This window comes from Pseudorca crassidens, chromosome 2 (assembly GCF_039906515.1).
Source record: "Pseudorca crassidens isolate mPseCra1 chromosome 2, mPseCra1.hap1, whole genome shotgun sequence".
NCBI classification, from domain to species: Eukaryota; Metazoa; Chordata; class Mammalia; order Artiodactyla; family Delphinidae; genus Pseudorca; species Pseudorca crassidens.
In genome coordinates this window covers 81,100,652-81,114,948 of record NC_090297.1, presented here as the reverse complement: position 1 = coordinate 81,114,948, position 14,297 = coordinate 81,100,652, and the positions used below count along the sequence as shown (strand labels likewise).

General features: G+C 34.7%; 1 protein-coding gene across 8 annotated transcripts in view; it reads left to right on the top strand.

The window, feature by feature from the left end:
• Nucleotides 1-14,297, top strand: part of EVI5 (ecotropic viral integration site 5) — a 214,386-nt gene that overhangs the window by 110,195 nt on the left and 89,894 nt on the right. For 5 of the 8 annotated variants that reach the window (XM_067726948.1, XM_067726950.1, XM_067726944.1 and 2 more), the window contains 3 exons: nucleotides 3,354-3,407; nucleotides 5,249-5,281; nucleotides 5,836-5,982. In XM_067726948.1, the coding sequence (XP_067583049.1) occupies nucleotides 3,354-3,407; nucleotides 5,249-5,281; nucleotides 5,836-5,982 (234 nt within the window). The remainder of the gene's footprint in view (nucleotides 1-3,353; nucleotides 3,408-5,248; nucleotides 5,282-5,835; nucleotides 5,983-14,297) is intronic. The other 3 variants (XM_067726947.1, XM_067726945.1, XM_067726946.1) reach the window with 2 other exon arrangements.

Genomic DNA, 14,297 nt, shown 5'->3' with positions numbered 1-14,297 from the left:
CTGAGCCCGCGTGCCGAGACCCCATGCTCCACAACAAGAGAAGCCACCCCAATGAGAAGCCCGTGCACCGCAGTGAAGAGTAGCCCCTACTCACCACAACTAGAGAGAAAAGCCCTCGTGCAGCAATGAAGACCCAATTCAGCCAAAATTTAATTAGTTAATTAAACTAATTTTTAAAAAAGCATATTTAAGAATAGCCTAAAGGAAAAATAGTTTAAAACCTAACGAACACCGAAAAAACTTTGCAAAGGGTGTTTTTAAAGGATGAGTAAAGGGGAGAGACAAAAATAACTACGTGTTGTATAAAAACAATCTAAAGAATAATTATTTTAAAAAATAGACGAAAGTAATAAAATTATATTCATGCCCTAACTTTAAAAATATTATAGCAATGATTATCATTAACCAAGTATTTGGTATATATTAGGCAGTATGCTATCTCGTTGAATTCTTGCAGCATCATTGTAGGTTTTATTAGTGTAATTTTCTAGTTGAGGAAATGGAGATTCTAGGGCACTGAATGATATCCACAGGTGTTAATTGTACAGTGAGGATTTGAACCTAAACCTACCTCATTTCAAAACCCAGTCTCTAAACTACTAGTCTACTAGTAAAAGTTTGCGGAGGATAAAAAACACAATATAAGAAGGGGGAAAATTACCTATAACAGACGTTAAAATAGATTACAAAGCTCTAATTACCAAAATACTATGAAGGTAACCCTGAAACAGTCTTTAATAACTGTAAAGTCTATTATATTTTTCAACTCATAATGAAGTGGGTATCACACAAATAAGGAATTGATTATTTATTTAAAAAGTGGTATTAAGGGCTTCCCTGGTGGCGCAGTGGTTGGGAGTCCGCCTGCCGATGCAGGGGACGCGGGTTCGTGCCCCGGTCCGGGGGGATCCCACGTGCCGCGGAGCGGCTGGGCCCGTGAGCCATGGCCGCGGGGCCTGCGCGTCCGGAGCCTGTGTTCCGCAGCGGGGGAGGCCACAACAGAGAGAGGCCCACGTACTGCAAAAAAAAAAAATTAAAAAAAAAAAAAAAAAAGTGGTATTAAGACATTTGTGTAGGTGTTTGGGGGGAAAATGAATTCAGGTTTTTATAGCAAAATTTCAGAAGATTTAAAGGGGGTGGGGAGGGAAATCCAAGTGAATGTTTTTAGTTTTAAATTTTAAGCATTATTTCTATTGAAATATTAACTTTATTCACTCAATTGTCTGGTTGAACTTAACTTCCTAAGTCTTTTAGAAAACAAAATGCTACTTTTTTTTTCATGAAATATGTTGAGAAGATTTTGAGAATCACATTTATTTCTTTGGCTTTCCAGACTTTAAGAGCATTTAATAATTGCTTATTTGTGTAGACCATTATGCTATACATAATGTGAGTAGCAAAAAAATGAGAAATATTTTCTTTTTCTCAAACTATTTTGTAGATTGAGATCACACATAAAGTAATATCTATTTCAATTCATCCAAATATATTCTAGTGAATAGAGCAAAAATATTTAATTTGCAAACTGTCTTTGTAATAAATAAGATTTATTTGTTCCAATTTGTGGTCCACTTAATAAGACAACAATAATTCATAGTCTTTTATTTGCTTTGTTCTGAGATTTTATATGTCATATAAACTATATTTTAGTCTTTACTGGCAAAATAATAGGTTGAATTAATAGAAGAATTTTCTGAGGAAGACATTTTTAGCAGGAATTTAGAGGAAGGCAGGGTTGGAAGAAGTCTGGATTGCACTCTAGAGCAAATTGGTACAAAAAGGTCAGAGGGAGTTTGAAATTATAATGATGGCAAAATGAAGGGATAACTTATATTGGTGAACTATACAAAAAGGAGATGATTTTTTAACGTAGAGTGTTTTGTTTTTTTCATATTATTTTCCATTATGTTGTCACAGGAAAGAACTGTAGTTCCCTGTGCTATACAGTAGGACCTTGTTGTTTATCCATCCTATATATAGTAGTTTGCATCTGCTAATCCCAAACTGCCAATTCATCCTTCCCCAACCCCACTTTCCCCCTTGGCAACTACAAGTTTGTTCTCTATGTCTGTGAGTCTGTTTCTGTTTCGTAGATATGTTCATTTGTGTCATATTTTAGATTCCACATATAAGTAATATCATGGTATTTGTCTTTCTCTTTCTAACTTACTTTGCTTAGTATGATAATCTCTAGGTCCATCTGTGTTGCTGCAGATGGCATTATTTCATTCTCTTTTTATGACTGAGTAGTATTCCATATTGTGTGTGTGTGTGTGTGTGTGTGTGTGTGTATCACATCTTCTTTATCCATTCATCTATCGATGGGCATCTAGGTTGTTTCCATGTCTTGGCTATTGTAAATAGTGCTGCTATGAACAAAGGCGTGTGTGTATCTTTTCAAATCATAGTTTTGTCTTGATATATGCCCAGGAGTGGGATTGCTAGATCATATGGCAGCTCAATTTTTAGTTTTTTTGAGAACCGCCATACTGTTTTACATAGTGGCTGCACCAGTTTATAATGTAGGGTGTTTTAGATTTAATACTTAATAGCAGTAATTTGACAGGGTTTTGGGAGTTGGGCATTGAGCAATTAGATGAAGTGTTTTTTTTTTTTAATCTGGTTTTACTCTTTTAACTACAAGAAAATGCTAGTAATTTTCTTAAATTGAAAACAACTCATGATAAATAATTCATTCAATGAAAATAACTCATTCTTCGTATTTTCAGAATGGAACTTTGCAACTTGGCATATATAACACATAAATGGAGGCTGATCTAGTTCTAAACTGACAATTTGATATTTATCCTACGAACATGCATTTTTCAGGTTTCTTGTTTATTTGATAGACATTTGAATATTATTTGTGTAGTCTTTGTAGGAGATAAATGAGTTAGAATCTTTTCTATCTAATAGGGATATTAAGACATATAAGAAAATACTGGGAATTCCCTGGCAGTCCAGTGGTTAGGACTCTGCGCTTTCACTGCCGAGGGCTTGGGTTCAATCCCTGGTCGGGGAACTAAGATCCTGCAAGTGGTGAGGCGCAGCCAGGAAAAAAAGAAAAAGAAAATACTGATTATGAGTCATTATGCTAGGTACAGAAAAGGAAGGGGTTATTTTGTATATATTCTAGCTTATATTTAAAATTCAGTCACAGCTGGAATGATGAATGTGGTCGTTTCCTTTGCCATGCATTTCTTACTCTGAGCCTTTAAGAATTTCACAGATGATAATGTAGCCATTTCTTGGACTCTTTCCTACTTATAAAAGGTGGTACATTTTATTGACTGTCATTTTTCCTTCTCAGGAATGTTTGCAAGCAAACCTTTGTTTGTTTTCTTTTTCTGCAGAGGTTACGCACAGAAAATAGACTATTAAAACAGCACATTGAAACATTAGAAAAAGTAAGTAAATTGCTACTTATGTAAACTTCAGTTGAATGCACAATAATTTTTCTATTTTAAATAAAAGCTCAAGAAATCTGGCACATGTCTCTGAAGTTGTGGTATTGACTGCTTAGCTTGCATAGCTTACTACTTAACTAAATAACTTGTCAATAAAAATTGATCATTACTAGTCCTTGAACTCTTAAGGTTAAAGTTTCAAACTGAGATTATTAGAGTAACGTAGTGATGTCATTTGTTTTTGTTACATAATCTCTGAAAAGTATGTTCTTTAGGGGTAACCTAATTGAGGATCTATTCTGCGTAGTATTTTAAAGATGAATTTCAAATGTTGCCCTGTCGAGCCATATATTAAATGTGGCAGTGATTTCTTTAAGGCCTAGGATTGCTTTAAGTTTAGTCAAAATGACTGACTGATTTCTTATGTAAAAATTCACCATGATGTTTGTTGATTTTCAACACAGGAATTGTGACTAAACTTTTGGTTCTTAGAATTATTTTGATACCGCTTGTTACCTCTTCCTCTGTTTCATATAAAATAACTGGGTAAATGTGTCAATCTTGCATTATTTTTCTTATTGTGCTTTTGATGTAGTGTCTTTCGTAGTCTTGTTCCTGATGCTATAAGAATGTATTAAGTAATAGAAGTATAGCCTAAGAGTTTTGGTTTATTAAAGGAGAAACATCTGAATTCACAAACTGTTTTGGGTTTTTTTTTTTGTTTCTTTTTACCAAAAATGAAAGTTAGTAGTTTAAAAAATAGTCCTCATGATATTGCCAAGTATCTTAAAATCTTCCCTGAAAGTCTACAGGTCAATATTTAGGAATTAAATGAATGAAGATATAGATTATTTGCATGTTTATCTTTTGTTTGAAAGTATTGATGGTTTCATATTAAATAGCATGGCAGAAGGACAGGATCTTTGTTACATGTATATTTTTGTTATATAATAATTGCAGGTACATTATATTAAGGATATATTTCTTTCATCTTATTAGAGTTTGAAGATAATTCTGCTTTTTTGGTGACTGCAAAAAGGTTGAGCTTAATTGTTTTTAAGTCATTTTGATTTTATCGATATATATTTTTTCCACTAAACACTCAGTTTATAGTAAAATGTACATCTTCCTAGGTGGTCTTTTATCTTTGGAGTAAGACATTTTCACAGAGAAAGCATTTTTATTTCATTGAACCTTAAAAATAATAAAGGTGCTGTCTGAAAGAGTTAAGTTTGGATTTTGCTTCTAGAAAATTAAGTACCTTTTTACTGGCTTAGATGGCCTAGGTGTGTTCTTTAGCACTTAGAATTCTGTAAATACTTAGATAGCAATTAAAGTCTGTAACTGAAATGTTTACTTACTCAGTAATTGCTAGAGTTTATTATGGTTGAGCTCATTAATTTCATTTGTCATATTTTCCTTGCTTTGCTTCTTTGGAAGTTGCTGTTGCACAAATTGCTGTCACACTTCATAAGTGATATTGCTTACTCAAATTCCTTCTCCTTTTCATATAAATGATTTGACAATATGGCTGACGCTAAAAATACTTAAAGTATGCTTTAAAAAGAAGATATTAGCTTGTCCCAAATAATGAAAACTCTCTTGGAATGATCTCTTCTAGAAGCACATGATTTTCTGCAGTTTATCCTTATTTTGATATATACTTTTTTAAGAATAGAAACACATGCAATAAAAAATAGTTTTAAAATCTAAATGTCCATCTTAATTACAGTGAAACGTAGGTGGAATTTGGGTATGCGTTGTTTCTTCTTATTCCTAATTTTATCACCTTTATTTTGTTTCTTTCTCTTATATTTCTATCTGAATTTTTCCTTTTGTAGGAAAGTGCTTCCTTGGCAGATAGATTGATACAGGTATAGTTTTTTTTTTTTAAGCATTTTCTCTAACATCTAAGGAAAGTCCTAAACCTAGAAATTCATATTTTAATGCATGCAATTTTACATGCATTTATCTAGAAATAATTTTTGGGGTGGTATCTATGGGTGTAAACTTAATTTTTGATAATAGTGTGTTATCTTTATTAAAATAAACCCATCTTTTGCACGTTTTAGAGCTAACCTTATTTTAAAGTTTATTCCAAAATGGCAATCAGTGGATTCTGCGAAATTAACCACTATTCATTGAAAACATTAGTCCTGCATGTACAATAATATTGCATGAATTGAATTTTTATTGACTGAAAGAAGAATTGTTCTTAAGATTATCAGATGAATTTTTCATTTGGTTTCCCAAAATTTGCTGGAGCAATAATGAGCTGCTGGCTAATAATTACTCAGGCTGTTCTGTTCTCTGAGGTGATCTTTTTTTTTTTTTTTAACATGTCAAAGTAAGTAACTAAACCTCACAAAGGCAGTCTTTCTTGAATCTATCCTAAATTGCTTTACACACAAAAAAATTATGTCCTAAGGGACAAGTGACAAGAGCCCAGGAGGCTGAGGAAAACTACCTCATAAAACGGGAGTTGGCCAACATCAAACAGCAGAGTGATGAGGCCAGTGCTAAACTGGAGCAAGCTGAAAATACCATCAGGAAGCTCCAGCACCAACAGCAATGGGTAAGGAGTCTGGTAGTGGTTTTTCTCACCTTTCTCATCCCCTTCCTTTAAACTTTTTTTTTAAAGCACAACTTGTGTGCTCTTGTTTTAAACAATTTTGTTTTCTACTTTAATTGAATTCTTAATCAATTTTAAGTTCTGTAATATTTACAGGTCTTATTGTGGCCTAAAGACTCCTTGTTCTAACATTTTTTTTTCTGTCTACACAGTTTTGTTAGAATTAGGTAATGTTTTCTTTCCTTACATTATATTTTAAGTCACAGCAAATAAGTGATGTATGTCAGACCTGCTTTTTAGGTTTTAGAAATCTGTTTATTTACAAAAGATATTTTTCCATGGGTAATTATTAAATCTTCTGATAGTTTTTGTTAATTGTGTACACGAGATACTACCCAACATGTAGAAAATATGTAACTATCTCATTTAAGTCTTTGATAATATGGTGATTTATATTTTGTGAAATACTATAGTCTTCTTACATCAAGACATTAAATTAGGTTCAGTTATATGCTTACATTTTTTTCAAGAAGAGAGAAGTTGTGAAAATGAAAAAAATGGACTTTTAAAATATTATGTTAACTAAGAGTACTAAACAGCTTCTGATTGTACAGCTATCCTCAGGTATCTTTTGTAACTTAGATATTATTTTCCATTGGCAAATTCAGACAAGTGTGATATTAATAAAGAATATGAGAGTTAAAAAGAAAGCCAGCTGTTTATCTTTGAAAAGATATTATTTCTTGTTTCAGTTTTCTGTTTTCAAGTAGGAGTTGGATTGTAACAGGTGGAAAAAGTTGTGGTAAACCTAGAATTCTATATAGGTCTGAAAGGCAAATAGAATGACTTCAAGGTTGGATGTTATTTTTATTCAGAAAAACTAAGAAACATTATCATCTGAGTATGAAAAGCAGAAAACTAAAAGCAAAAAGAAATTGGTATTTGAAAAAAAAAATAACATAAAATTTTTCCTATTAATGTTAATTGAATATGGTTACAAAAAATGAATAGCAGAGTGGTAAGAGAATACATTCATCCCTTGTTATCTGTGGGGGACTGGTTCCAGGACCCCTGAGGATACCAAAATTCTTGTATACTCAAGTCCCTTTTGTAAAATGGCATAGTATTTGCATTTAATCTGCATATATCCTCCCACATACTTTTTTTAAAATTTTTTGCACTTAGTAAATATGTTTTTATAATGAAAATTCTTGAAGTATAGCTTTGAACATATATACAAGAGTAGCACAATGTGAAACAAATTGAGATTGTGTATTTTTTCCCTTTAAATCTTGGAATTGCTATTTTGGTATATGAATATTTCATTATAAACATTTATATTGTATGTTAAATATTTAAAAATTCATATTCACACACATTGTTGCTGTAGTCTCTACTACATTAGTGCTTCATGCTGCCTCCCATATACTTTAAGTCATCTATAGGTTACTTATAATATCTAATACTGTGTAAATGCTAGGTAAATAGTTGTCTGTGTATGGCAAATTCGAATTTTGCTTTTTGGAACTTTCTGGATTTTATTTTTCCTGAATATTTTCAATCCACGGTTGGTGGAATCTGCAAATGCAGAAGCTGTGGCTGTGGAGGGCTGACTGTACTAAAGAGATGGGTTTCGTTTTGCCTTTGTATGAAATGTCAATAATATCAAAGCATAAAAATAGGAAAAGCAGAATTGGAGGGTCATGTTGAGAATTAAGCTGAACTGAGTTATCAGTGTAATGTGATTTTGTTATTGGAAAAGATAAGTATTATATTTACATTTAGTATAAGCTACAGTCTTTAATACATTGGAGTCATAAATTATTAGTTTCTTTGCATAGTTTTTCATATAGTAAGACCTGTGTATAGATGTGTATCAAAGATAAAAAATGTTGGTTTATAATGAAAAAGCTAAGTGGGCAAGCAAAAACAGCCAGAATGAACTGAAGCTTTTGAAAATAGTTAAGTGTAACAAAAAGAATCTTTGTACTCTAATTCAAAGGACAAGATAGACCCATATTGTGGGGCTATGATACAACAGGTAGAAATCAAATCTCTACTTCGATTTTGCTTCCATTTTTTTTTTTCCTCACTAAGCAGACATTCTCCTAAACTGAAATAAACTGTAAAGCAGACATATAAAGCAGTAATGCACAAAAATAGGTGAAGTAACAGAATTTTCGTTAAATTTCTAGTTTCAAAGTAAAGTGATATTAGATATTAAAGTAACTTGCAAGATGATCATAGGAATATTACTATTTTTTTTTTTTTGCGGTATGCGGGCCTCTCACTGCTGAGGCCTCTCCCGTTGCTGAGCACAGGCTCCGGACGCGCAGGCTCAGCGGCCGTGGCTCACGGGCCCAGCTGCTCCGCGGCATGTGGGATCTTCGCAGACCGGGGCACGAACCCGTGTCCCCTGCATCGGCAGACGGACTCTCAACCACTGCACCACCAGGGAAGCCCAGGAATATTATTTTTTAAAAAGGATTTTAGAAAATAAGAGATGCTAAAGGCTTTGAGGTTGGCAACTGCAGTTAGGTAATAGTGGTTAGATACCTCAGAAGAGGATCAGTGACCTTGCTGATGCTTCATTAAAAATTCCTGGAACATCTGGTTTGTGAACAATTAGATAACTTTTACTTGCTAAAAGCTAATTTACTATGCATAAGTCATAACAAACTAACTTTGTTTCTATAACAAACAAAAATTTTTTATAAGTTGTTGGTAGCGTCTCTCATGATATTCTTGACAAGGTAGAGAAATACAGATGAAAATAGTAAACTTAAGTGGCTTTATAGGTGACTAACTATATCAAAATGGCTGTTCATGTTGAAGTAAAGAGGTGTCAGAGGTCTTTGTCTCCTACATGAAGTATTTCAGGAATGTAGGTAATATTTTTTATATATATAAATTTGTTTATTTTATTTATTTTATTTTTTTTTGGTTGCATTGGGTCTTCATTGCTGCGCGTGGGCTTTCTCTAGTTGTGGTGAGCAGGGGCTACTCTTCCTTGTGGTGTGCGGGCTTCTCATTGCAGTGTCTTCTCTTGTTGCGGAGCACGGGCTCTAGGCGCACGGGCTTCAGTAGTTGTAACACGCGGGCTCAGTAGTTGTGGCTCGTGGGCTGTAGAGCACAGGCTCAGTAGTTGTGGTTCATGGGCTTAGTTGCTCCATGGCATGTGGGATCTTCCCGGACCAGGGCTCGAACCCTTGTCTCCTGCATTGGCAGATGGATTCTTAACCACTCCGCCACCAGGGAAGCCCCTAGGAATGTAGGTAATATGTTAATGGTGAGTCAAGATTTTAAAATATTTAAACAGTCTATTCAGAATAAGAAACTAAATAAAAGATTATTTCATAGAAGTAAATCTATAGCCTTGCCTCTAAGTTTAAAACTTAAAGATATATCTTAGTGATGCTTTATGTAGCAAAATTGAGAAATTGACAGCGGATCAGGAATTACCAATAATATAATGAGACTCCCTGCATTCCTTATCCCAAGTATAGTCTTCTAGAAGTATAATAATCCAGTTCAGTTCTAAGTAGCTTGTAGAAAATTTGTAGTGTTGTATCTGGTTTGAATACCAAAACTCATATGAAATGTTTACAGACTGTGTTATGGCAAGTATAGGAAGATGTGGAATCCCTGGATATTTTTAGACTCTACTAAAGAAGATTTTTATAAGAACATCACAGTTATGGTCATTTTAAAGTATTTGAGAGGTGAGGTGATCTTATGGAAAAGTGGTTAGTCTCTTTTGATATTGCTTCAGAGGGCAGAATGTGTTTAAGATCCAAAGATACAAAATCTTACCAATCGGAATTTTGACAAATGGAGTAGTTTCTTCACAAAGTAGTGAGCATACTACTGCTAGAAAGTTACCATCTATTGCTAATTGTCTTGATTACAGCCTTCCAATATAACAACATGAAGTCTTCAGAATTCTCTAAGGGTTTCAAGTCTATTCCAGCAGGAGGTATTGAATTACCAGTATAATCAACCACCACCACCACCCTCTACTGCCAGTAGTGTCATTTTATATGCTATAAATAGCTTTGGATTTCATATACAGAACTGAATTCTAATCCTGTTTTGCTAACATTGTGACCTTGGATACTCAAGGATTGGGTTTCTTTTTTTCTGTAAAATGATTACATAAGGCTAGATCACCTCAAGTCTTTCTTTTTGATTTTTTTTTTTTTTTTTTTTGCGGTACACAGGCGTCTCACTGTTGCGGCCTCTCCCGTTGCGGAGCACAGGCTCCGGACACGCAGGCTCAGCGGCCGTGGCTCACGGGCCCAGCCGCTCCGCGGCATGTGGGATCCTCCTGGACCAGGCACGAACCCGTGTCCCCTGCATTGGCAGGCGGACTCTCAACCACTGCGCCACCAGGAAAGCCCCTCTTTTTGATATTTTAAATGAACTTTATTAAGGTATAAATTACATGTAATAGAATTCATCAAATTAAAATGTATGGTTTGATATGTTTTGATATTAGTTGTATAACCATCACTATCACAATCAAAATGTAGAGTATTTCCATCACCCCCCACGATTTCTCTCATGTCCCTTTGCAGTTCACCTCTCTATCCCAGCAGCCTCTCTGCTTTCTGTCACTGTAGTTTTGCCTTTTCTAGAATTTCATATAAATGGAATTGTAAGGTATAAGGCTTTTGTGTCTGGCTTCATTCACTTAACATATTCACTCAATTTTTTTCTTCTTGGCAATTTTTTTTCTGTACTGTGGTAAAATAGACACAACATAAAATTTACCATTTAAGTTCACAGTTCAGTGACACTAAGTACATTTATAATATTTTGCAACAATAACCACTATATTTCTAGAACTTTGTCATCATCTCAAACAGAAGCTTTGTACCCATTTTAAAAAATAACTCTCCTTCCCCCCCTCCACCTTTTTGCCCCTGGTAACCTCCATTCTACTTTGTGTCTCTATGAATTTTCCTCTTCCAGGTAACTCATATAAGAATCATACAATATTTGTCCTTTTGTGTCTGACTTATTTCGCTTAGCATAATGCTTTCAAGGCTCATCCTTGTTGTAGCATTGCATTAATATCAGAATTTCCTTAGTTTTTATTGTGGCTGAATAATATTCCATTGTATGTATATATTTTGTTTATCCACTCATCTGTTTATGGTCATTTGGGTTGTTTCTACCTTTTGGCTGTCATGAATAATACTGCTGTGATCATTAACATACACATATCTGTTCGAGTCCCTTCTTTTGAGTATATACCTGGAAGCAGAGTTGCTGGATCAAATGGTAATTTCATGTTTAACTTTTTGGAGACTCAGCAGACTATTTTCCACAGCTGCTGCACCATTTTACATTCACACCAGTGTACAGCGTTCCAATTAATTTCTCCACATCCTCAACAACTCTTGTTCTTTTCTTTTCTTTTTTCTTTACTGTGATTTTATTAAAAACCATCCTAGTAGCTAGTAGTAGGTGTGAAGTGGTATAAAGAAATTTAAGTAAATGGAAAGATCTCATGTTCATGTATTGGAAGACTTCATATTGTTAAGATGTCAACACTACCTAATATGATGTATAGATTTAATTCTATCAACCCTGTCAGTCTTTTACAGAAATGGGAAAGCTGATCCTGAAATTCATATGGGGTTACAGGGAGCCCTAAATAGTGTAAACAATCTTGAAAAAGAACAGAGTTGGAGGACTCACATTTCCCAATTTGAAAACTGACTACAAAGATAGAATAATCAAAACAGTGTGGTACTGGCAACAGGATAGACATATAGATCAATGAAATAGAAATTGAGAGTTCAGAAATAAACCCATACATGTATGGCCACCTGATTTTCAGCAAGGGTACCAAGACCATTTGATAAGGAAGAATATTCTCTTCAACAAATGGTTCTTGAAAAACAGGACATCACCATGTGAAAAAATGAGCTTTGACTCCTACCACACACCACATAAAAAAATTACTCAAAATGGATCAGTGATCTTTATGGTTTTAAAACACGTAAGGATAAATTTTCATGAGCTTAGATTTTTGGCAGTGGATTCTTAGATATGGATTCTTTGACACCAAAAGGATGAGCAACAGCAACAACAACAACCGAGAAACAGATAAATTGGACTTCAAAATCAAACCTTTTGGGCATCAAAGGACATTATCCAGAAAATGAAAGGGCAACCTGCAGAGTTGAAAATATTTGAAACTGACATATTTAAGTGTTTAGCATCCAGAATATGTAAAGAACTCTTTCAACAAAAAGGCAAACAACTCAATTTAAAAATGAGCAGAGAATTGCAGTATTACTTACCATAACCAAGACATGGAAACAGCCTAAGTGTCCACCAGTGGATGAATGGTTAAAGAAAATGATACACACACACATAGTGCACATGCTGGAATATTATTCAGCCAATAAAAAGAATGAAATCTTGCCATTTGCAACAACATGGGTGGACCTTGAGGGCATTATGCTGGGCAAAATGAAATAAGTCAGATAGAGAAGGCACATATCACATGACCCACTTATATGTGAACCTAAAAACAAACAACAAACCCCACCGAGCTCATAGATACAGAGAACGGATTGGTGGTTGCAAAAGATGGGAGGGTGAGTGAATTGTGGTTAAGGGGGTCAAGAGGTAGAAATTTCCAGTTATAGATAAGTCATGGGGATGTAATGTACAGCATGGTTACTATAGTTAACAATAGGCAACTGTATTTCCTGTTTGAAAGTTGCTAAAGAGTAGATACTGCAAGTTCTCATCTCGAGAAAAAAGATTGTAACTACCTATGATGATGGATATTAACTAGACATTGTGGTGATCATTTCACGATATATGCAAATACTGAATCATTGTTGTTTGTTTTGTTGTTTGTATACCTAAAAACTAATATAACGTTATATGTCAATTGTACTTCAATAAAACTTTTTTTTTAAGTAAGCAGAAGACTCGAATAGACCTTTCTCCAAAGAAATATACAAATATCAACAAACGTATGAAAAGATGCTCAACATCATTAGGCTTTAGGGAAATGCAGATCAAAACCACTATGAGGTTTCCACACTCACTAGGATATCTGTAATAAGTAAAAACGAAAAGGAATGTTGGCAAGGAGGTGGAGAAATTGGAACCCTTGTATATTGCTGGTAGAAATATAAAATGGTCAGCTACTGTGGAAAACACTCTGGTGGTTCCTCAAATGTTTAAACATAGGATTATCATATGACCCACAATTCAATTCCTAGATATATGCCCAAAAGAATGGAAAACTGATGTTCAGACAAGTATGTGTACACATGTTTGTGGCAACATCATTCACAAAAGAGTGGACATAGCCCAAAAGTTCATCAGCAGAAGAATAGATAGGCAAATTGTGGTATATACATACAATGAAATATTCAGCCATAAGAAGGAATGAAGTACTGATGCATGCTATGAATAATATGGATGAATGTCCAAAACATTGAGCTAGGTGAAAGAAGCCAGGCACAAAAGATCACATATTGTATGATTCCATTTGTATGAAATATCCAGAATAGATAAATCCATAGAAACAGAACAGAGGTTGGTGGTTGCCAGAAGGTTGAATGGGAAAAGGGTGAGAAACTGCTTAAGAGGTTTTACTGTGGACTGATGGAAGTGTTTTAGAGCTAGATAAAAATTTGTGGTTGTACAACATTCAGAATATCCTAAATGCCACTGAATTGTTCATTTAAAAGTGTTATTTGAATTTTGCCTAATTGTCTAAAGAAGAAGGCTACAGAACTGAAGGGTATATGGCTCAAGGAAATGACGCATTTAGTTTGAGTAATTGTGGTAGAAGGTGGAAATAAGGGAGAACATATAACATCCCAGTGCTGAAACCCATTGGTTGAGGTCAGGGTAGGACCAGAAGCAAGTGAGCTAGCTTGTATGAAGAGGCTGAGAGGACTGGAAGAGCCCTCAGGGCTGGAGTTGGGCATGTCTTAATCAGCATTGTGGTTGCATTGATACTAAAAGGAGAATGCAATGTGGAGTAGCGCAGAGCAGGTCAAGGTTGGCAACTACAGAAGTGACTTACAGTAGGTTGTCAGATGAATACCCTATAGGAACTGTAGCCCAAGGCAAGGGAGTTTAAGACATAAAAGAGACAAGAATTTGGATTATCAGGAGTTGAGTGGGCTAATGAGAGAGCAGCTTGGGCAAGTGTTGAACATGGAGGCTATTATCCATAGCTGTGATTTACGTGATTTGGGAAGATGTGGTGTTAGGATAGGCCATCTCTGTTAATGTGCCAGAGTAGAGCAGACATATTTTTATATTTTATTTAT